Source organism: Pongo pygmaeus, chromosome 1 (assembly GCF_028885625.2).
Source record: "Pongo pygmaeus isolate AG05252 chromosome 1, NHGRI_mPonPyg2-v2.0_pri, whole genome shotgun sequence".
NCBI lineage: Eukaryota > Metazoa > Chordata > Mammalia > Primates > Hominidae > Pongo > Pongo pygmaeus.
The window spans coordinates 96,273,182-96,297,191 of NC_072373.2; the positions used below are offsets into that span (position 1 = coordinate 96,273,182).

Genomic DNA, 24,010 nt, shown 5'->3' on the forward strand with positions numbered 1-24,010 from the left:
GTTGGTATCCACTTGACCCAGCACCATTTGTTAAAAAGATTATTTCTTATACCTTGAGTTGTCTTGGCACTCTTGTTGCAAATCTATTAACCATAAACATGAGAGTTTATTTCTGGACTCTGAAATCTATTCTATTAATCTATACATCTTTATGTCAGTACCACACTGTTCTGATCACTGTAGTTTTGTAGTAAGTTTTGAGGTTGGGAAGTATGAATTTTGCAACTTTGTTCTTTTTCAATATTATTTTGGCTATTCTGGGTCCCTTGCATTTCCACATAAATTTTTAGGGTCAGCTTGTCAATTTCTGCAAAGAAGCCAGCAGAGATTTTGATAGGAATTGCATTGAATCTGTAGATCAGTTTGAGGAGTATTGCCATTTTGATAATATTGTCTTTTGATTTATGAACATGGATGTCTTTCTGTTTATTTGTATCTTTAATTTCTTTCAACAATGTTTCCTGTTTAGAGTATACAAGTTTTACACTCATTAGATTTATTCCTAAATATTTTGCTTTTTTGATGCTATCATAATTGGAATTTTTTCTTTAATTTTTTTTTTTTTTTTGAGATGGAGTCTTGCTCTGTCACCCAGGCTGGAGTGCAGTGGTGCGATCTTGGCTCACTGCAAGCTCTGCCTTCTGAGTTCACACCATTCTCCTGCCTCAGCCTCCCGAGTAGCTGGGACCACAGGCACCCACCACCAAGCCTGGCTAATTTTTTTTGTATTTTTAGTAGAGACAGGGTTTCACCTTGTTAGCCAGGATGGTCTCAATCTTCTGACCTCATGATTCACCTGCCTCAGCCTCCCAAAGTGCTGGGATTACAGGAGTGAGCCACTGCACCTGGCCTTTAGTTTTATTTTTAGGCCGGGCACTGTGGCTCACGCCTGTAATCCCAGCACTTTGGGAGGCCGAATTGGGTGGATCATCTAAGGTCAGGAGTTCAAGACCAGCCTGGCCACTGTGGCTGGTAACTCGTTGGTTATTTAGGAGTGTTTTTGTTTAATTTCCACACATTTGTGAATATTCCAGATTTCCTGTTACTGATTTCTAATTTCACTCCATTGTGATTAGAGAACATACTTTTTAAAGAAATGTGGGTCCTGGCTGGATGCAGTGGCTCATGCCTGTAATCCCAGCACTTTGGAAGGCCAAAGCAGGTGGATCCCTTGAGTCCAGGAGTTGGAGACCAGCCTGGGCAACATGGCAAAACCCCATCTCTACCAAAAATACAAAAATTAGCCAGTCTCATAACCTGGTCTCAAAATAAATAAATAAATAGACAAAAATTTTTAAAAAATAAAGCAGGGTCTCAACCAGCCTGGGCAATATAGTGAGACCTTGTCTCTACAAAAAATTTAAGGCCAGGCGCAGTGGCTCATGCCTCTAATTCCATCACTTTGGGAGGCTGACGTGGGAGGATCACTTGAGGTCAGAAGTTCAAGACCAGCCTGGCCAACATGGTGAAACCCCATCTCTACTAAAAATACAAAAATTAGTCAGATGTGGTGGCATATGCCTGTGAGTCCAGCTACTCATATGCCTGTGAGTCCAGCTACTCAGGGGGCTGAGTATGAGAATCGCTTGAACCCAGGAGATGGAGGTTACAGTGAACCGAGATCACACCACTGCACTCCAGTTTGGGCAACAAAGCAAGACTCTGTCTCAAAAAAAAAAAAAAATTAAAAATTAGCCAAGCATGGTAATGTGCTCCTGTAGTCCCAGCTACTGGGGAGGCTGAGGTGGGAGGATTGCTTGAGCCAGGTAAGTGGAAGCTCCAGTGAGCCAAGATTGCACCACTGCACTCCAGCCTGGGTGACAGAGTGAGACTCTGTCTCAAAAAAAAAAGGAAAAGGAAAGAAAAAACAACAGGGTTTACCACCTTGTTGAGTCTACCACCGTCTCTAAATTGCACTGGTTAACTTTCACCGTTAGTAACTGAACACAGCACAGCTGCAGTTTCATACCATGCATGACAAGGTAGCCACCCAGGAATTAAAGGTTCCTCATCCCCCACCCTTTCATCCTTTCTCGTCCCAAACCACCATTTCTGTGCCACAGTGCCATTCTATCAAATCCCACCTCAATCACACCAATTGTTCAGGAAAAACTCTCAAACTGTGCTTTTCCTCTGCCCTCACACCACCACAACAGTCATTAACACAGAAGATTTCTGTTTCATGAAAAATATGAGAGAGGGAAGAAGAAAAAAGATGACTTCTGTAACCAAATGTATGGGTTTTTTCCCCACACATCAAGCAGCAGACACCAGCTGGGTGTTCTCCAATTCAATTCTGACACTATCTACCTGGAGTTACTGTCAGATCTCACAGGTTGAGGGCTCAGTCCCCAAGACTGCCCCCACCTAAGACACAAGTTGCAAATCCAGGCCTCCAGAACTTCTGACCAACTGGCCTCAAGGTGGGGTTCCCCTGACCTCTTTGGGTTCAATTAATTTGCTGAAGTTGAGAGGTGAAGCCAGCTGGGCTTCTGGGTCCAGTGGGGACTTGGAGAACTTTTCTGTCTAGCTAAAGGATTGTAAACACACCAATCAGCACTCTGTAAAAACACACCAATCAGCACTCTGTGCCTAGCTAAAGGTTTGTAAATGCACCAGTCAGCACACTGTAAAAACGGACCAATCAGCACTCTGTAAAATGGACCAATCAGCGCTCTGTAAAATGGAACAATCAGTGCTCTGTAAAATAGACCAATCAGCAGGATGTGGGCGGGGCCAAATAAGGGAATAAAAGCTGGCCACCTGAGCCGACAGTGGCAACCCGGTCGGTTCCTTTTCCGTGCTGTGGAATATTTGTTCTTTTGCTCTTCAGAGTAAATCTTGCTGCTGCTCACTCTTTGGGTCCACACTACCCTCATGAGCTGTAACACTCACCAGGAAGGTCTGCAGCTTAACTCCTGAAGCCAGTGAGACCACGAACCCACCAGGAGGAATGAAGAACTCCGATGCGCCACCTTTAAGAGCTATGACACTCACTGTGAAAGTCTGCAGCTTTACTCCTGAAGCCAGCGAGATGATGAACCCACTGGGAGGAATGAACACGTCCAGACGTGCCACCTTAAAGAGCTGTAACACTCAAGGCAAAGGTCTGCAACTTCACTCGTGAAGTCAGCGAGACCATGAACCCACCAAAAGGAAGAAACTCTGGACACATCTGAACATCTGAAGGAACAAACTCCCAGCACAACATCTTTAAGAACTGTAACACTGACCAGGAGGGTCCGTGGCATCATTCTTGAAGTCAGCAAGACCAAGAACCCACCAGAAGGAACCAATTACGGAAGCAAAGTGACTCAGAACTCAGGGAAATATTTACTTATGTTTACCAGTTTATTATAAAGGATATTGTAAAGGATACAGATGAAGAGATACATAGGGTGAGATACAGGCATGGGGCGTGGAGCTTCCATGCCCTCCTTGAGCATGCCATCCTCTGGGAATCTCCACCTGTTCAACTGTCTACAAGCTCTCTCCAACTATTATTGAATTGTCTGTTTCTTTCTCAATTCTGTCAGGTTTTGCTTCATGTATTTTGAGGCTCTGTTATTAGGTACATATGCATTGACAATTGTTATATCTTTTTAATAGATTGACCTTTGGCAATAGCACAATGCAATTCTGACACCAATATGCAGTTAGCTCAGACTCCACGGTTTTAAAGGCACGGTTCCCAACAAGACTGCCCTCACTTCAGATGATAGCTGCAAATTGAGGGACCCACACTTATGACCAATAAGTTTGGTAATTTGTTAGAATGACTCACAGTTTCGTTATAAAGGATACAAATCATTTTGTATCCTTTGAGAAAAATCTTCAGAGAGTCCCAGACATGCAGCTTCCATGCCCTCTCCATGGGATTAGGATCTGGTGAAAACATATCAGGTGGAACACATCAATGTGTTTACCAAACAGGAAATTCCACTGAGTTTTTGAGACAGGATCTCACTCTGTTGCCCAGGCTGAGTGCAATGGCATGATTATGGCTTGCTTCAGCCTCACTTCCTGGGCTTAAGTGATCCTCCCACCTCAGCCTCTAGAGGAGCTGGGACCACAGGTCTGTGCCATTACACTCAGCTAATTTTAAAATTTTTCTGTAGAGTCACGGTCTCACTGGGTTGCCCAGGCTGGTCTTGAACTCCTGGGCTCAGGCGGTCTTCCTGTCTCAGCCTCCCAATGTGCTGGGATTGTAGGTGTGAACCACCATGCCCAGCTTCAGCATTTTATTGGGATATCATTACGTAAACCTGATTAATTGAATAACTGGCCACGTGGTTAAACTCCATCACCAGCCCTCCTCTTTCCCTGGAGGTGGGGCTGCTATCACCTGACCCAAAACCTCATCCTTCTAATCACATGATTGGTCTTTCTGTCCTTATCCAACTCCATCCTAAGTCATCTCATTAGCATAAACTCAAGTGTTATCCAAGGGGGCCACCATAAATAACAGACACAATCCTATTACTCAAGAAATTCCAAAGGTTTAGGGGTTACCTCCCAGGAACTGAGGACAACCTCTTTATTATAGATTATTATTTTATCATTATAAAATGACCTTTTCTTTAGTAACAATTTTTGTATTAAACTCTGTTTTGTCTGATGTTAGTGTAACTAGTTCAGCTCTCTTTTGGCTACTGTTTGCATGATACATCTTTTTTTTTCCATCCTTATACTTGTGACCAATGAGTGTCTCTTGCAGATAGCATATAGCTGGGCCATTTAAAAATTTCATTATGCTAATCAGACTTTTCATGGAACATAAAATTTATTTACATTTAATGTAATTACTGATAAGGTAGGCATTATGTCTGCCATTTTGCTATTTGTTTTCTATGTGTCATAAGTCTTTTCTGTTCCTCTTCTTCCATTTCTTCCTTCTTTTTCTTTTCTTTTTTTTTTTCAGAAGCGCAGTCTTGCTCTGTTGCCCAGGTTGGAGTATGGTGGCACTATCTCGACTCACTGCAACTTATACCTCCCAGGTTCAAGCAATTCTCCTGTCTCACCCTCCCAAGTAGCTGGGAATCCAAGAGCACACACCACCGTGCCCAGCTAATTTTTGTATTTTTAGTAGAGACGAGGTTTCATCATATTGGTCAGGCTGGTCTCAAACTCCTGACTTTGACTGATTTACCTGCCTTGGCCTCCCAAAGTGCTGGGTGTTTTTGTTGTTGTTGTTGTTGTTATTTATTTATTTATTTATTTATTTGAGATTGTCTCGCTCTGTCGCCTAGGCTGGAGTGCAGTGGTGCCATCTCTGCTCCCTGCAACCTCTGCCTCCGGGGTTCAAGCAATTCTCCTCAGAATCTCCTCCCAAGTAGTTGGGACTACAGGTGCACGCCACCGTGCTTGGGAAATTTTTTGGTATTTTTAGTAGAGACAGGGTTTCACCATATTGGTCAGGCTGGTCTCAAATTCCTGAATTCCTGACCTCGAGTGACCCGCCCACCTTGGCCTCCCAAAGTGCTGGGATTACAGGTGTGAGCCACTGCGCCCAGTCATTTCTTTCACCCAGGCTGGAGTGCAATGGCATGATCTTGGTTCACTGCAACCTCCGCCTTCCAGGTTGAAACGATTCTCCTGCCTCAGCCTCCCAAGTAGCTGGGATTACAGGCATGCGCCACAATGCCTGGCTCATTTTTGTATTTTTAGTAGAGATGGGGTTTCGCCATGTTGGCCAGGCTGGTCTCAAACTCCTGACCTCGGGTAATCCACCCATCTCAGCCTCCCAAAGTGCTGGGATTACAGGTGTAAGCCACCATGCCCGGCCTCTTCCTCCTTCTGTGTTAGACATTTTCTAGTGTACCATTTTAATTGTTTTATTTTTTCTTTTACTATATTTTTGTGTATATGTGAATGATATTTTACTTAGCCACTTTTGTTTACAACTGAAACTCTAGGAATTCAAAATTAGCATCCTTGCCTGTGAGCTTTCCTTATAAATACCAAAAATGTTTCAGCCTTGTGTTCCACATTGTCCTGCTATGCTTTGTCCAGATGAACCTTTATGAGCCTGCTGCTCGTATTCTGTTGCCCCTAATTTCACATGGGAAGACCAAGTGATCTTGACCTTGACCAAGAGATCTTGACCTTGACCAAGATCAATGGTTTCATTGTGTACAGCTATTAGAATGCAGCTCCTGGGACATTTTTGCTTTTTTTTGGTACGGCTTTTTTGAATTGGCTTAGGCAGAATTCTCCTCTAACAAATAAAGATAATGTGCTTCCCATTGAACGTTTTCTCCCATTCACATACTAGCTAGAACTTAGATTTTCTGGAAAGATTTCAGTTGAGATATGGGGACAAACATTATGATAGTTCGTGACTACCACCAACTTCAATTTCTTTGGCTGCTGTTCTATTCAACTCCCTTAGCTGAGCCTTAAGGTCCCAGTTTATTTCCAGGTTAAAGAAGAGCCTGAGAAGCCAGGTGTGGTGTCGGACACCTGTAGTCCCAGCTAGTTGGAAGCTGAGGTGGGAGCTTGCTTGAGCCCAGGAGTTTGCTCCTAGCCTGGGCAATATAGCAAGACCCCATCTCAAAAAAAATTTTAATGTAAAATTTTTATTATTTAATTTAATTTTTTTTTTTTTGAGATAGGTTTTCACTCTATCACCCAGACTGTAGTGCAGTGGTGCAGTCATAGCTCACTGCAGCCTTGAACTCTTCGGCTCAAGTGATCCTCCCACCTCAGCCTCCTGAGTAGCTGGGACTATAGGCATGAGGCACCATGCCTGACTAATTTTTATTTTTTGCTCAGGCTGGTCTTGAGCTCCTGGCCTCAAGCAATCCTCCCACCTTGGCCTCCCAAAGTTCTGGGATTACAGACGTGAGCCACCATGCTCAGCTAAAATTTTTGTTTAAAGGAAAGAAAGGAAGAACTCCAAAGTTCTTTCCTTACAAAATAAATAAATAAGAAAAGCCTGAGCAATGCCGGCCTCAAACTTACTCAGCTTTTCATCACTGGGCTTCATGATGAACTGCATGGCCTTCTTGTTTAGTGTTGGCTTAGGGAGTTGTGTTATTTTGAGTGATTTTATTAATTATTACCCTAAGGATTACAATTAACATCTTAATCTTTAGTAACCTAGTTTGGCATCATACCAACTTAATTTCAGTAGTGTATAAAACCTTTGCTCCAATATAGACCCATTTCCTGTCCCTTGTTTCTGCTGTTTTTGTCATATAAATTACATTTTTATATACTATGCCCATCAAACCAGTAAATATATATATTGTTTTCTTTTTTTTTTTTTTTTTTGAGACAGATTCTCACTTCATTGCCCAGGCTGGAGTGCAGTGATGTGATCATAGTTCACTGCATTCTCTGCCTCCCAGGCTCAAGTGATTCTCCTGCTTCAGCCTCCTGAGTAGCTGGGATTACAGGTGTGTGCCACCACATCCAGCTAATTTTTGTATTTTTAGTAGAGACAGGGTTTCACCATGTTGGCCAGGCTGGTCTTGATCTCCTGACCTCAAATGATCCACCCACTTCGGCCTTCCAAAGTGTTGAGATTACAGGCATGAGCCACTGTACCTGGCCTTTTTTTTTTTTTTTGGAGATAGGATCTTCCTCTGTTTTCCTGGCTGATTCATGATTCACCGCAACCTCCACCTCCCTGGCTCAAAGGATCCTACCACCCCAACCTCCCTAGTAGCTGGGACTACAGGTACACGCACGCCGCTGTGCCTAGCTAATTTTTGTAATTTTTTTTTTTGTAAAGATGAGGTCTCACTGTGTTGCCCAGGCTGGTCTTGAACTCCTGGGCTCAAGCGATCCGCCCACCTTGACCTCTTAAAGTGCTGGGATTACAGGGTTGAGCCACCACACAGCCTATAATTATTACTTTACGTATATATTTTTTTTCTTTTTTTTTTTGAGACTGAGTCTCGCTCTGTCGCCCAGTTTAGAGTGCAGTGGCGTGATCTTGGCTCACTGCAACCTCCACCTCCTGGGTTCAAGCAATTCTCCTGTCTCAGCCTCCCAAGTAGCTGGGACTGCAGACGCATGCCACCATGCCTGGCTAATTTTTGTATTTTTAGTAGAGACGGGGTTTTACCATATTGATCAGGCTGGTCTCAAACTTCTGACCTCAGGTGATCCACCCACCTCAGCCTCCCTAACTGCTGAGATTATAGGCATGGACCACCGCATCCGGCCATATATTTTTCTTTTAAATCAGATAGAAAAAAAGAATAATTACAACCGAAAATACATTTATACTGTCTTTTATATTTACCTATGTAATTATCTTTTCCAGATTATTTCTTCATGGTGATTCAAGCTATTGTCTAGTGACCTTTCATTGCAGCCTGAAGGACTCCCTTTAGTATTTCTTGTAAGACATGTCTGCTAGCAATAAATTCTCTCCATTTTTGTTGGATCTTAGAATGTCTTAATTTCTCCATTTTTGAAGGATTGTTCTGCCCAATATAGAATTGTTGGCTGGCACTCTTTTTATTTTATTTTATTTTATTTTATTTTTTATTTTTTTTTTGAGACAGAGTATTGCTGGAACCCATGCTGGAACGATCTCGGCTCATTGCAACCTCCGCCTCCTGGATTCAAGCAATTCTCGTGCCTCAGCCTCCTGAGTAGCTGAGACTACAGGCCCACACCACCATGCCTGGCTAATTTTTTGGATTTTTAGTAGAGACGGGGTTTCACCATGCTGCCCAGGCTGGTCTCAAACTCCTGAGCTTAGGCAATCCACCTGCCTCAGCCCCCCAAAGTGCTAGGATTACAAGCGCGAGCCACCGCACCTGGCCCTTTTTCTTTTATTTTGAATGTGTCATCTCACTGCCTTCTGGTCCTCATGGTTTCTGATGAAAGATCAGCTATTAATCCCATGGAAGATCCCTTATGAGGGGTGAATCCCTCCCCTTTCTGTTTTTATGATTCTGTCTTTGACTCTGGACAGATTGATTATAATGTGTCTAGATGTAGATCTTTTTGAATTTATTCTGCTTGATGTTGATGGATTGATGTTGTTCGAGCTTCTTGAATGTTTAATGTTTTTCATCAATTTGGTAAGTTTTGGCCATTATTTCTTCAAATATTCTTTCTTCCTCTATTCTTCTATCTCCTCTCCTTCTAGCACTCCCTTTTTGCATATACTGGTATGTATGATGGTGTCCCACAGGTCTCTGATGTTTGTTCTTTTTTTTCATTCTTTTTTCTTTTTATTCATCAGACTGGATAATCTCAGTTGACCTAGCTTCAAGTTCTCCAATTCTTTCTTCAGCCTGTTCAAATCTGCTGTTGAATTCCTCTAGTTAATTTTTCATTTCAATTATTGTACTTTCCAACTTCACAATTTCTTTTTGGTTCTTTTTTGTTATAACTTCTATCTCTTTATTGGTATTCTCTATGTAATGTGATAACACTTTTGTGTTTTCCTTTAGTTATTCAAACATGAATACCTTTAGTTCTTTGGACAATAAAGTTAATTAGAAGTCTGGCCGGGCGCAGTAATCCCAGTGCTTTGGGAGGCTGAGGTGGGTGGATCACGAGGTCAGGATTTCAAGACCATCCTGGCCAATCTGATGAAACCCTGTCTCTACTAAAAATACAAAAATTAGCTGGGCATGGTGGCACACGCCTGTAGTCCCAGCTACTAGGGAGGCTGAGGCAGGAGAATCACTTGAACCTGGGAGGTGGAGGTTGCAGTGAGCTGAGATCATGCCACAGTACTCCAGCCTGGCAACAGAGTGAGACTCTGTTTAAAAAAAAAAAAAAAAGAAGTCTTTGTCTGGCCCAGGCATGGTGGCTCATACCTGTAATTCCAGCACTTTGGGAGGCTGAGATGGACGGATCCTTTGAGTCCAGGAATTCGAGACCAGCCTGAGTGACATGGCAAAACCCCATCTCTACAAAAATACAAAAATTAGCCATGCATGGTAGTGCATGCCTGTAGTCCCAGCTACTTGGGAGGCTGAGGTAGGAGGATTGCTTGAGTCCAGGAGGCAGAGGATGCAGTGAGCTATGATCGCATCACTGCACTCCAGCCTGGGCAATGAAGTAAGACTCCATCTCGAAAAAGAAAAAAAAAAAAGAAGTATTTGTCTTGTAAGCTCAATGTCTGGGCATTCTCAAAGATGATTTCTATGGAAACTGCCTTTATTCTCATGTATGGACCATACTTATTTCTTCACATTTCTAATAATCTTTTGTTAAAAACTCAACATTTTGTATAATATAATGTAGCAACTCTGAAATCAGATTCTTCCCCTCCCCTGGTTTTGTGGCTGCTTGTGTTTTTTGTTTTTGCTGAGAGCATTTATTTAGTGTCTTTTCTGAACTAGTTCTGTAACATCTGTACTCTTTGACCTGTGTGGCCACTAAAAGTCTCTGCTTAGTTAGCTTCATGGTCAGCTAATTATTGGCAAATATTTATTTGTGTTCCTGGTATTTTTATTGAGATTATGTTAAATTTATTTATTAACTTGGAATAAGTGGAATATTTATGATGTTGGGTCATTGAGTCATCTTGTTAAAGAATGTGTATATGTGTGTGTATATATATGTATATGTGTGTATGTCTCACATATATATGGGAGCTTAAAGACATGTTTTAAAATTGCTGTACAACTCACACTTTTTAAAAACAAATTTTATTTGCAAGCTCTGTTCACTGAAAGGGCCTATAACCCAATAGTGATGTACAAACATCTGGGTTTCTAAATACTAGTCCCCATTTAAAGGAATCAGAGCATCTTGGAGAACTAGTTGATTCCAGCTCAATAGGGAAAGTGCACAATGAGTCTCAAACAACTTGTGTTAGAAAGCAAAGAAGTGCTCAAAGAGTAATGGTGACTTCTCAAAAAGAAGCTGGCTTGAAGGGACCCCTACTGTCCAAATTGTAGATAATTTGAGCATCCAAAAAATAATGGCAGAGGGTTGAAAAATTACCTATTGAGAACAATGTTTACTACAGTAAAAGCCCAGACTTCACCATTGTGTCATACATGCATGTAAGAAATCTGCACTTATACCCCTTAAATATATCTTTTAAAAAATAATGACAGAAATATCAACTTAAAATTCATGATCCCAGCGGGGTGCGGTGGCTCACGCCTGTAATCCCAGCACTTTGGGAGGCTGAAGCAGGTGGATCACAAGGTCAGGAGTTCGAGACCAGCCTGGCCAACATAGTGAAACCCCGTCTTTACTAAAAATACACAAAAAATTAGCCAGGCATAGTGGTGGGCGCCTGTAGTCCCAGCTACTAGGGAGGCTGAGGCAGGAGAATCACTTGAACTGGGGAGGCAGAGGTTGCAGTGAGCCGAGATCGTGCCACTGCACTCCAGCCTGGGTGACAGAGTGAGACTCCGTCTCAAAAAAAAAAAAAAAAATCATGATCCCATAGTGATGCTCAAGATTATAAGAGAAAAATGAAGGAAGAAAGAGACAGAAGGAGGGAGAAAGAGAAGAAAAATGAATTGAGGAAGGAAGAGAAGGAGGGATGGAAGAGAAAAATGGATGCTCTTTTCCAGAAAATACCAGCTTATATAAAATGAATCATAGAATTAGAAATTTATGATTTCGTAATCCTCCTTGTAATAATTGATCCTGGCAAAGATCATCAGTGGATATTAAGACTAGTAGGTGAAAGCTTGTTGGGAAATGGGATAGTCTCAAGATTTCAAATTATCACCCACAGAGGGGAAACCATACCTTTATACTGGGGAGATCTCCAGTGGCAGTCACCACCTTCAGCAGATAATCAAATTTGGCATCACTAATAGTGGTACCACCTGATACTATGTGCAAGTAAATTTTTAACAGACTCTCCAAAACAGAAAACAACGATTAAAAAAACTGAGGGGACCCAATTTGTAACATGTGCCAAATTCTATGGTGTTAATACTCCCGTCATGGCCGATTTCAGGTTACCAATATGATATCACTATTCAGAGTTGTCAAGAGATGCTAACAATCAGCTTACCTATGAGCCTGCTCAGCATAACATTGAATTATTTATTTATTTACTGAGACAGAGTCTCACTCTGTCGCCCAGGCTGGAGTGCAGTGGTGCATTCTCGGCTCACTGCAACCTCCACCTCCCAGGTTCAAGCGATTCTCGTGCCTCAGCCTCCCGAGTAGCTGGGATTACAGGCATGCACCACCATGCCCCGCTAATTTTTGTATTTTTAGTAGAGACAGGGTTTCGCCATGTTAGCCAGGCTGGTCTCGAACTCCTGACCTCAAGTGATCCGCTCGCCTTGGCATCCCAAAGTGCTGAGATTACAGATGTAAACCACCACACCTGGCCCTTATTTATTTATTTATTTGAGATGGTCTCACTCTGTCATCTAGGGTAGAGGGCAGTGGTGCAATCATAGCTCACTGTAACCTTGAACTTGGGCTCAAGCGATTCTTCCACCTCAGTTTCTCAAGTAGCTGCGACTACAGGTGCACACCATCATACATGACTAATCTTTTTTATTTTTTGTAGGGATGCGGGTTTCATACTTTGGGAGGCCGAGGTGGGAGGCTTGCTTGAGCCCAGGAGTTCAAGACCAGCCCTGGCAACACAGTGAGACCCCCTCTCTACAAAAAATAAAAAAATTCTTGCAGCAGTAAGGTGATATCACATTGTGGTTTTGGTTTGCATTTCCCTGATCATTAGTGATGCTGAGCATTTTTTCATATGTTTGTTGTCCATTTGTATATTTTCTTCTGAGAATTGTCTGTTCATGTCCTTAGCCCACTTTTTGATGAGGTTGTTTTTTTCTTGCTAATTTGTTGGCGTTCACCGTAGATTCCGGATATTAGTCCTTTGTCAGATGTATAGATCGTGAAGATTTTCTCCCACTCTGTGGGTTGTCTGTTTACTGACTCTTCCTTTTGCTGCGCAAAAGCTCTTTAGTTTAATTAAGTTCCAGCTATTTATCTTTGTTTTAATTGCATTTGCTTTTGGGTTCTTGGTCATGAAATTATTGCCTAAGCCAAGGTCTAGAAGGGTTTTTCCAATGTTATCTTCTAGAATTTTTATAGTTTCAAGTCTTAGATTTAAGTCCTTGATCCATCTCGAATTGATTTTTGTATAAGGTGAGGGATGAGGACCCAGTTTCATTCTCCTACATGTGTCTTGCCAGTTATCCCAGTACCATTTGTTAAATAGGGTGTCATTTCCCCACATTATGCTTTTGTTTGCAAGAATAGCCATAATTGCCAGGCGCGGTGGGTCACGCCTGTAATCCCAACACTTTGGGAGGTCAAGGCGGGCGGATCATGAGGTCAGGAGATCAAGACCATCCTGGCTAACACGGTGAAACCCCGTCTCTACTAAAACTACAAAAAATTAGCTGGTCGTGGTGGCGGGTGCCTGTAGTCCCAGCTACTCGGGAGGCTGAAGCAGGAGAATGGCATGAACCCGGGAGGTGGAGCTTGCAGTGAGCCGAGATCTCAACACTGTGCTCCAGCCTGGGCAACAGAGCGAGACTCCGTCTCAAAAAAAAAAAAAAAAAAAAGGAATGGCCGTAATTAAAATAAAAAATACAAAAAATAATAGATGTTGGTGTAGATATGGTGAACAGGGAAACTTCTGGTGAGAATGTAAACTAGTACAACCACTATGGAAAACAGTGTGGAGATTCCTTAAAGAACTAAAAGTAAAACTACCATTTGATCCAGCAATCCCACTACTGGGTAGCTACCCAGAGGAAAAGAAGTCATTATATGAAAAAGACACTTGCACACACATGTTTATAGCAGCACAATTTGCAATTGCAAAAATGTGGAACCAACTGAGATGCCCATCAATTAACAAGTGGGTAAAGAAACTGTGATACACACACAAACACACACACGATGGAATACTACTCAGCCATAAAAAGGAATGAATTAGGGCTGGGCCTGGTGGCTCACGCCTGTAATCTCAGCACTTTGGGAGGCCGAGGTGGGCAGATCACGAGGTCAGGAGACTGAGACCATCCTGGCTAACACGGTGAAATCCCATCTCCATGTACCCTAAAACTTAAAGTATAATAATAAAAAAAAAAAATTAGCTGGGCATAGTGGCATGCACCTGTAATCCCAGCTACTTGGGAGGCTGAGGCAGGAGAATCACTTGAACCCAGGAGGCGGAGTTTGCAGTGAGCCAGGATTGTGCCACTGCACTCCAGTCTGGGTGACAGAGCAAGACTCTATCTCAAAAAAAAAAAAAAAAAAAAAAGGAATGAATTGATGGTATTTGCAGCAACCTGGATGGGATTGGAGACTATTATTCTAAGTGAAGTAGCTCAGGAATGGAAAACCAAACATCATGTGCTCTTACTCATAAATAGGAGCTAAACTGAGGATGCAAAGGCAAAAGAATGGCACAATAGACTTTGGGAACTCGGGGAAAGGTGGAGGGGGGTAAGAGATAAAAGACTACCAGTCGGGTCCACTGTATACTTCTTGGGTGATGGGTGCACTAGAATCTCACAAATCATCACTAAAGAACTTACTCTTGTAACAAAATACCACCTGTTCCCCAAAAACTTATGGAAATAAAAAAATTAAAAAATAAATAAAAATTAAAATTAATAAAAATTAAAAAAAATTATCCAGGTGTGGTGGCACACACCTGTAGTCCTAGCTACTCAGGCAACTGAATTGGGAGGATGGCTTGAACCTGGAAGGTTGAGGCTGTAATGAGCCATGGTCACACTGCTATGCTCCAGCCCATGCAACTGAGAGAGACCCTGTCTCAAAAAAAAAAAAAAAAAAAAACAAAACTGGCCTGGACTTTACAAAAAATTCAATAACATGAAAAACAATAACAAAAAAGGGCAAATGTGCCTTTTCTAGATTAAAATATACCAAAGAGGTAAACAATCAATTACAATGCATACATACACCTTGATTAACTTCTAGATCTAAACTAAAAAACATATAAAAATATTTTGGGGCAATATTTTGGGGAATGAAAATATTGACTATACATTTACTGACATTGAATTAGTGTTAATATTATTATGTGTGATATCCTGTTTCTTACATAGCGGAATGTTCTCGTATTCTTAGGATACATGCTGAAATAGTTAGGGGTGAACTGCAATGATGCCTACATCAACAAAACAAAATAACAGCCATAAATGGAAGGTGAGGAAGGAGAGGGAGAGAGAGAAAAGGCAATGTAACTAAATATTAAAAACTGGTGAATCCAGGTGAAGTGTATGTATATAGGTATTTATTATATTGTTCTTTCAATAGCTATAAGTTTGCAAATTTTTAAGGTAAAAATATTGAGAGAAAACTCGATTCCTAGCTTTGGAGGTATCTTACTACCCCTTAGGCTATTGATTTTTAAATTGTTGTTTGATTACTTTTTATTTTAATGCAGATTCCTGTATCAAGACTGAGGGACACAGTCCTGGAACTAGCAGTGTTTGATCAACATAGGAGAAAGTTTGATAATTTCAGTTCACTAATGCTAGAATGGAAATCCTCCAATGAAACACTAGCCCATTTCGAAGATTATAAATCAGTGGAAATGGTAGCAAAAGATGATGGCAGTGGGCAGACCCGGTTACATGGTATTGTGAAAATATACAAGTCTTTTCTCATACCTGAGTGTTTTTTTGTTTGTTTGTTTGTTTGTTTGTTTTGTTTTGTTTTGTTTTTTGCTTTAAGTTCTAGGGTACATGTGCAAAACGTGCAGGTTTGTTACATATGTATACGTGTGCCATGTTGGTTTGCTGCACCCATTAACTTGTCATTTACATTAGGTATTTCTCCTGATGCTATCCCTCCCCCAACCCCCCACCCCATGATAGGCCCTGGTGTGTGATGTTCCCCGCCCTGTATCCAAGTGTTCTCATTGTTCAATTCCCACCTCTGAGAGAGAACATGCAGTGTTTGGTTTTCTGTCCTTGTGATAGTTTGCTCAGAATGATGGTTTCCAGCTTCATCCATGTCCCTGAAAGGACACAAACTCATCCTTTTTTATGGCTGCATAGTATTCCATGGTGTATATGTGCCAAATTTTCTTAATCCAGTCTCATTGATGGACATTTGGGTTGGTTCCAGGTCTTTGCTATTGTGAATAGTGCTGCAATACATATGTGTGCATGTGTCTTTATAGTAGCATGATTTATAATCCTTTGGGTATATACCCAGTAATGGGATGGCTGGGTCAAATGGTATTTCCAGTTCTAGATCCTTGAGGAATTGCCACACTGTCTTCCACAATGGTTGAACTAGTTTACAGTCCCACCAACAGTGTAAAAGCGTTCCTATTTCTCCACATCCTCTCCAGCATCTGTTGTTTCCTGACTTTTTAGTGATCGCCATTCTAACTGGTATGAAATGGTATCTCATTGTGGCTTTGATTTGCATTTCTCTGATGACCAGGGATGATGAGCATTTTTTCATGTGTCTGTTGGCTGCATAAATGTCTTCTTTTGAGAAGTGTCTGTTCATATCCTTTGCCCACTTTTTGATGGGGTTGTTTGATTTTTTTCTTGTAAATTTGTTTAAGTTCTTTGTGGATTCTGGATATTAGCCCTTTTTGTCAGATGGGTAAATTGCAAAAATTCTCTCCCGTTCTGTAGGTTGCCTGTTCACTCTGATGGTAGTTTGTTTGGCTGTGCAAAAGCTCTTTAGTTTAATTATATCCCATTTGTCAATTTTGGCTTTTGTTGCCATTGCTTTTGGTGTTTTAGTCATGAAGTCCTTGCCCATGCCTATGTCCTGAATGGTATTGCCTAGGTTTTCTTCTAGGGTTTTTATGGTTTTAGGTCTAACATTTAAGTCTTTAATTAATCTTAAATTAATTTTTGTATAAGGCATAAGGAAGGGATCCAGTTTCAGCTTTCTTTCTTTTTTTTTTTTTTTTTGAGATGGAGTCTTGCTCTGTTACCCAGGCTGGAGTGCAGTGGCATGATCTTGGCTCACTGCAAGCTCCACCTCCTGAGTTCACGCCATTCTCCTGCCTCAGCCTCCCGAGTAGCTGGGACTACAGGCGCCCGCCACCACATCCAGCTAATTTTTGTATTTTTAGTAGAGACAGGGTTTCACCATGTTAGCCAGGATGGTCTCAATCTCTTGACCTCATGATCCACCCACCTCGGCCTCCCAAAGTGCTGGGATTACAGGCATGAGCCACTGCACCCCACCCAGTTTCAGCTTTCTACATATGGCTAGCCAGTTTTCCCAGCACCGTGTATTAAATAGGGAATCCTTTCCCCATTTCTTGTTTTTGTCAGGTTTGTCAAAGATTAGACGGTTGTAGATGTGTGGTGTTATTTCTGAGGCCTCTTGTGTTCCATTGGTCTATATCTCTGTTTTGGTACCAGTACCATGCTGTTTTGGTTACTGTAGCCTTGTAGTATAGTTGGAAGTCAGGTAGTGTGATGCCTCCAGCTTTCTTCTTTTTGCTTAGGATTGTCTTGGCAATGTGAGCTCTTTTTTGGTTCTATATGAACTTTTCCAATTCTGTGAAGAAAGTCATTGGTAGCTTGATGGGGATGGCATTGAATCTATAAATGACCTTGGGCAGTATGGCCATTTTCATGATATTGATTCTTCCTATCCTTGAGCATGGAATGTTCTTCCATTTGTTTGTGTCCTCTTTTATTTCATTGAGCAGTGGTTTATAGTTCTCCTTGAAGAGGTCCTTCACATCCCTTGTAAGTTGGATTCCTAGGCATTTTATTGTCTTTGTAGCAATTGTGAATGGGAGTTCACTCATGATTTGGCTCTCTGTTTGTCTGTTATTGGTGTATAAGAATGCCTGTGATTTTTGCACATTGATTTTATATCCTGAGACTTTGCTGAAGTTGCTTATCAGCTTAAGGAGATTTTGGGCTGAGACGATGGGGTTTTCTAAATATACAATCATGTCATCTGTAAACAGGGACAATTTGACTTCCTCTTTTCCTAATTGAATACCCTTTATTTCTTTCTCTTGCCTGATTGTCCTGGCCAGAACTTCCAACACTATGTTGAATAGGAGTGGTGAGAAAGGGCATCCCTGTCTTGTGCCAGTTTTCAAAGGGAATGCTTCCAGTTTTTGCCCATTTCAGTATGATATTGGCTGTGGGTTTGTCATAAATAGCTCTTATTATTTTGAGATGCGTCCCATCAATACCTAGTTTAATAAGAGTTTTTAGCGTGAAGGACTGTTGAATTTTGTTGAAGGCCTTTTCTGCAACTATTGAGATAATCATGTGGTTTTTGTCTTTGGTTCTGTTTATGTGATGGATTACGTTTATTGATTTGCATGTGTTGAACCAGCCTTGCATCCCAGGGATGAAGCCAACTTGATCTTGGTGGATAAGCTTTTTGATGTGCTGCTGGATTCGGTTTGCCAGTATTTTATTGAGGATTTTCGCATTAATGTCCATCAGGGATATTGGTCTAAAATTCTCTTTTTTTGTTGTGTCTCTGCCAGGCTTTGGTATCAGGATGATGCTGGCCTCATAAAATGAGTTAAGGAGGATTCCCTCTTTTTCTATTGACTGGAAAAGTTTCAGAAGGAATGGTACCAGCTCCTCTTTGTATCTCTGGTAGAATTTAGCTGTGAATCCGTCTGGTCCTGGACTTTTTTTGGTTGGTAGACTATTAATTATTGCCTCAATTTCAGAGCCTGTTATTGTTCTATTCAGTGATTCAGCTTCTTCCTGGTTTAGTCTTGGGAGGGTGTATGTGTCCAGGAATTTATCCATTTCTTCTAGATTTTCTAGTTTATTTGCGTAGAGGTGTTTATAGTATTCTCTGATGGTAGCTTGTATTTCTGTGGGATTGGTGGTGATATCCCCTTTATCATTTTTTATTGCATCTATTTGATTCCTCCCTCTTTTCTTCTTTATTAGTTTTTCTAGCGGTCTATCAATTTTGTTGATCTTTTCAAAAAAACCAGCACCTGGATTCATTGATTTTTTTTTTTTTTTTTTTTTTGAGACGGAGTCTCGCTCTTTCGCCCAAGCCGGAGTGCAGCGGCGCTATCTCAGCTCACTGCAAGCTTCGCCTCCTGGGTTCATACCATTCTCCTGCCTCAGCCTCCTGAGTAGCTGGGACTACAGGTGCCCGCCACTGCGCCCGGCTAATTTTTTGTATTTTTAGTAGAGATGGGGTTTCACCGTGTTAGCCAGGATGTTCTCAATCTCCTGACCTGGTGATCCGCCTGCCTCGGCCTCCAAAGTGCTGGGATTACATGCATGAGCCACCGCGCCCAGTGATTCATTGATTTCTTGAAGAGTTTTTTGTGTCTCTATCTCCTTCAATTCTGCTCTGATCTTAGTTATTTCTTGCCTTCTGCTAGCTTTTGAGTTTGTTTGCTCTTGCTTCTCTAGTTCTTTCATTTGTGATGTTAGGGTGTCGATTTTAGATCTTTCCTGCTTTCTCTTGTGGGCATTTAGTGCTATAAATTTCCCTCTACACACTACTTTAAATGTGTCCCAGAGATTCTGGTATGTTGTGTCTTTGTTCTCATTGATTTCAAAGAACATCTTTATTTCTGCCTTCATTTCGTTGTTTACCCAGTAGTCATTCAGGAGCAGGTTGTTCAGTTTCCATGTAGTTGTGCGATTTTGAGTGAGTTTCTTAATCGTATATCTGAGTGTTTCTACACTTATTTTCTTTCCTTCTTTTTTTTTTTTTTTTTTGAGACAGAGTCTCACTGTGTTGCCCAGGCTGGGGTGCAATGGTGCTATCTCGGCTTACTGCAACCTCTGCCTCTGGGATTCAAGCAATTCTTGTGCCTCAGCCTCCTGAGTAGCTGGGACTATAGGCACGTGCCACCGTGCCCGGCTAATATTTTGTATTTTAGTAGAGACCGGGTTTCACCATGTTGCCCAAGATGGTCTCGAGCTCCTGAGCTCAGGCAATCCACCTGCCTCGGCCTCCCAAAGTGCTAGGATTACAGGCATGAGCTGCCACACCCAGCCCTAAATATTTTCTTATGGGCAAGAGTTTTATTTTAGATTTTATCACATATCACCTTTTATCTTTGACTCTTGTATTTTTTAGAAAACATGAAGGTAGTTTTACTTGTTTACAAAGCTAGGGCTGAGGGGCCAACATTTCTTACAAGAACATAAAATTAAATTAATTTTAAAATATATTTCTTTTTCTTTAGAGACAGGATATTATTCTGTCTCCCAGGCTGGAGAGCAGTAGAGCAGATCATAACTTACTATAACCTCAAACTCTTGGACTGAAGTGATCCTCCTGCCTCAGCTGCCCTAGTAGCTAGGACTGTAGGTGCATGCCACCAAGACCAGCTAATTTTTTAATTTTTTGTAGAGACAGGTTCTCACTATGTTGCCCAAGCTGGTCTCAAACTCCTGGCCTGAAGTGATCCTCCCACCTCAGCCTCTCAAAGTGCTAGGATTACAGGCATGAGCCATTGCACCTGATTTTGGTTTTTTTTTTAAATTTATTTATTTACTGAGATGGAATCTCGCTCTGTCTCCTAGGCTGGAGTGCAGTGGCGCGATCTCGGCTCATTGCAACCTCTACCTCCCGGTTTCAAGCGATTCTTCTGCCTCAGCCTCCCGAGTAGCTGGGCTTACAGGCCTGCACCACCTCGCCCGGCTAATTTTTTGTATTTTTAGTAGAGACAGGGTTTCACCATGTTGGCCAGGCTGGTCTCGAACTCTTGACCTCAAGTGATCTGCCTGCCTTGGCCTTCCAAAGTGCTGGGATTACAGGCATGAGCCACCGCGCCCAGTGCCTTACTCAATTTTAAAATGTATTGACTGCCTACTATTTTCCTAATATCATTTATTTGTTAGTAAATATTTATTGAAAGGCTACATCTAAGGTCCTCTGCTAGGCACTGGAGATGATGAATGAGACAGACATGGCTTCTGCCCTTATATACTTATAGTCTAAGGCAGACTATAGCTGGAGAAGCCAGACTTTAAACATTACAACTGTATTAAGTGCAAATACAGGAAGACTTGAGAGCTTCAGGGGGACCTAACCTCGTCTTGAACAGGGAAGGCTACCCTGAGAAAGTGACATTTATGCTGAGACCTGGAGTGGTGACAGGAAGAGGAAATAGCAAGAATGAGCTTAAGAAGGCGAGTGAGACTAAGTCAGAGAGGCACAAGGCATAGTTGAGGTTCTAAAAGGGCAACAAGCCCTCATGCCCAAGTGCTTATTAAGCTTCTGCTTGTGTCATATTTGCTGATGTCCCATTCACTGATGTTCCATTCGCTAATGTAAGTCACCTGACAAAAACCAGAGTCAAGGTGGGTGGGACTACACAAAGGCATGGATACCAGCAGGCATGATTCACTGTGGACCATTAATGTAACTGTTTAGGCCAGGTGCAGTGGCTCATGCCTGTAATCCCAGCACTTTGGGAAACTGAGGCAAGAGAATCACTTAAGCCCAAGAGTGCAAGACCAGACTGGGCAACGTAGTGAGACCCCCCCACCACCTCTATTAAAAAATAATAAAATATTATTTAATATATTTTATGCATATAAAATATGTAGACATGTTATATAATTTATATATAATATATACATGTTATGTATAATATACCATATCATACATATATATAATATATGTATTTTAGTGCTCCTTATTCCGTTGAATGGTTCTACATCTACCCAAATGCTCATACCGGAAATCTAAAAGTTAGCTTTTGTACCACTTTCTTCTACACCGGAAGATGATTCTTCTTCACAATACAAGTCTGAATATCTCTCTTAAAATCCTTTTTTGGTTGCTATTTACTGATTTCTCGTGACATGCCAGGCACTGCACTAACTACTTTATACACTTTTTCACATAATCTTCTAACCACCATGAGAGATTGGTATTATTATCCCCATTTTGTGAATTTATTGATTTATCAAACATTTATTTAGTTCTTACTATAACTGGCTCAGTTTTAGGACTTAAGATTACAAAGGTAAATAGATGAAGCAGCAAGCTCTCTGACCTCAAAGCCCATAGTCCTGACCGCTGACTATACTGTCACCATATTGTCTTCAGAGACTCCCCATTCTTTCAGGGTAAAATTTGTATGTTGTAGCTTAACAGACTGACCCTGTTTACTTCTTTGGTTTCACCTCTTATTACTATGCACACATATCCTATATTTTTCTCACCCTCAACAACTTTAGATCCCTAACTATGACAAGGCTTGTCATTCTTCTTTCCTTTGCATATATTGTATATGTTCTATTTTCTTAAAACATGCTTTTCTCGCATCTTCACTGGGCTGAAATCTTCCTCTAGGGAACCTAGGAGTTTTCTGTCCCTCTATATTCCCAATCTAGAATAAATATTCCTTCTTTGTGCTCTTATATACTATATGTGCTCTGTACATACTTCTATAATAGCACTTATCACACTGTATTGCAGTGATTGGTTTACTACTCAGTCTCCCCTCACTAAACTATGGGTTTCTTCGAAGGCAAGAATTGTGTTTTCTTCTTAATTTCTGTATTCTGATTACCTAACATAGCAGCTGGCATGTAGTAGGTCCTCAATAAATATTTGTTGAATGAATGTGGCATCATGAGAAACTGCCTCACAGATGTAGGCATGATTATATATTGAGGACAAAATTAAAACTGACCTAAGTGAAGTGGCAGATTCATGTTTGTTAAATTAAAAAAAGAAAAAAAGGCCAGGTGCAGTAGCTCACACCTGTAATCCCAGCACTTTAGGAGGCTGAGGCAGGAGGATCACTTGAGCTGAGGAGTTCAAGACCAGCCTGGTTAACATAGCAAGACCCCATCTCTACAAAACATTAGCCAGGCATGTTGACGTGCACCTGTGGTCCCAGCTACTTGGGAGGCTGAGGTGGGAGGACTGCTTGAGCCGGGTAGGTAGAGGTTGCAGTAAACTGTGATTGCACCACTGCACTTCAGCCTGGGTGAAGAGTGAGACCCTGTCACACACACACACACACACACACACACACACACACACACACAAAGGAAAAAGAAAAAGGTGAAGAGAGAAAGAGGAAAGAAAAGAAACAGAAAGAAAAATGAATGATTAAAGCAGAGTCAGAATATGGAAGCCTTCAAATACAAGTTTAAGGAGTTTGGATTGATATAATTAAGAACAGTTAGCCATTTAAAAACTTTGTTAAGTGACTTACATGACATGTAAATGTAGAGAACAGTTTAGGAGAATGAAAGATGAAAGATCCCAAAGGACTATCCCTTTCTCACTTCCATTTGTAAATTGGACAAAAAATTACACTTGTCAGCCTATTTTTGGACTCATAGACTATCAAAGCTAGAAAGAATTTTAGATTTTGCCTGGCCCAGTCCCTCATTTAATAAAGGAACTAAGAAATAAAGTGTTTGCTCGGGGTCATATGGGTACATATGGGCATGGTCAGCACAAAAACCCAGTTTTCAGGCCGGGCGTGGTGGCTCGTGTCTGTAATCCAGCACTTTGAGAGGCCGAGGCGGGCAAATCACGAGGTCAGGAATTCGAGACCAGCCTGGCCAACACAGTGAAACCCCATCTCTACTAAAAATACAAAAATTAGCCAGGCATGGTGGCACGTGTCTGTAGTCCCAGCTACTTGGGAGGCTGAGGCAGGAGAATCACTTGAACCCGGGAGATTGTGGTAAGCCGAGATCACGTCACTGCACTTCAGCCTGGGCAACACAGCGACACTCCGTCTCAAAACAAAAACAAAAACAAAAACAAAAAACAGTTTTTTCTTGTGTATTTCCCCATTGAGAGTTTTTCCTCCCCTGCAATAAAGCACCATTTGAAAAAACTGTGGCAGAATGTGGTTTTCTAGAAACACTTGCGTATTCTACAAGTTATTGTTTCTCACAGGGTATTTTTCTGCATGTTTCCAGGTCATCAGATCCTTAAAGTACATCAGATAAAAGGGACTGTACTGATTGGAGTCAATTTTGTGGGCTATTCAGAGAAGAAAAGCCCAAAAGTGAGTGGAGATTATAATATAATAAATATAAATTAAATAATTGGAATGTAAAGCTCTTCTTTAAAAGTTGTACAGTGTACATAAAGCTGAGACTATATACCTCTGTAATTCTGTTATTTT

At 41.4% G+C, this 24,010-nt stretch overlaps 1 protein-coding gene and 1 pseudogene across 2 annotated transcripts in view; one reads left to right on the top strand and one right to left on the bottom strand.

Moving 5' to 3' along the window:
• The window catches only part of NUP210L (nucleoporin 210 like), a 163,136-nt gene that overhangs the window by 68,767 nt on the left and 70,359 nt on the right, over window positions 1-24,010 (top strand). For both annotated transcript variants that reach the window (XM_054461107.1, XM_054461097.1), the window contains exons 17-18: window positions 15,350-15,542; window positions 23,802-23,890. In XM_054461107.1, the coding sequence (XP_054317082.1) occupies window positions 15,350-15,542; window positions 23,802-23,890 (282 nt within the window). The remainder of the gene's footprint in view (window positions 1-15,349; window positions 15,543-23,801; window positions 23,891-24,010) is intronic.
• LOC129011916 (small ribosomal subunit protein eS7-like) lies at window positions 5,898-7,000 on the bottom strand (annotated as a pseudogene).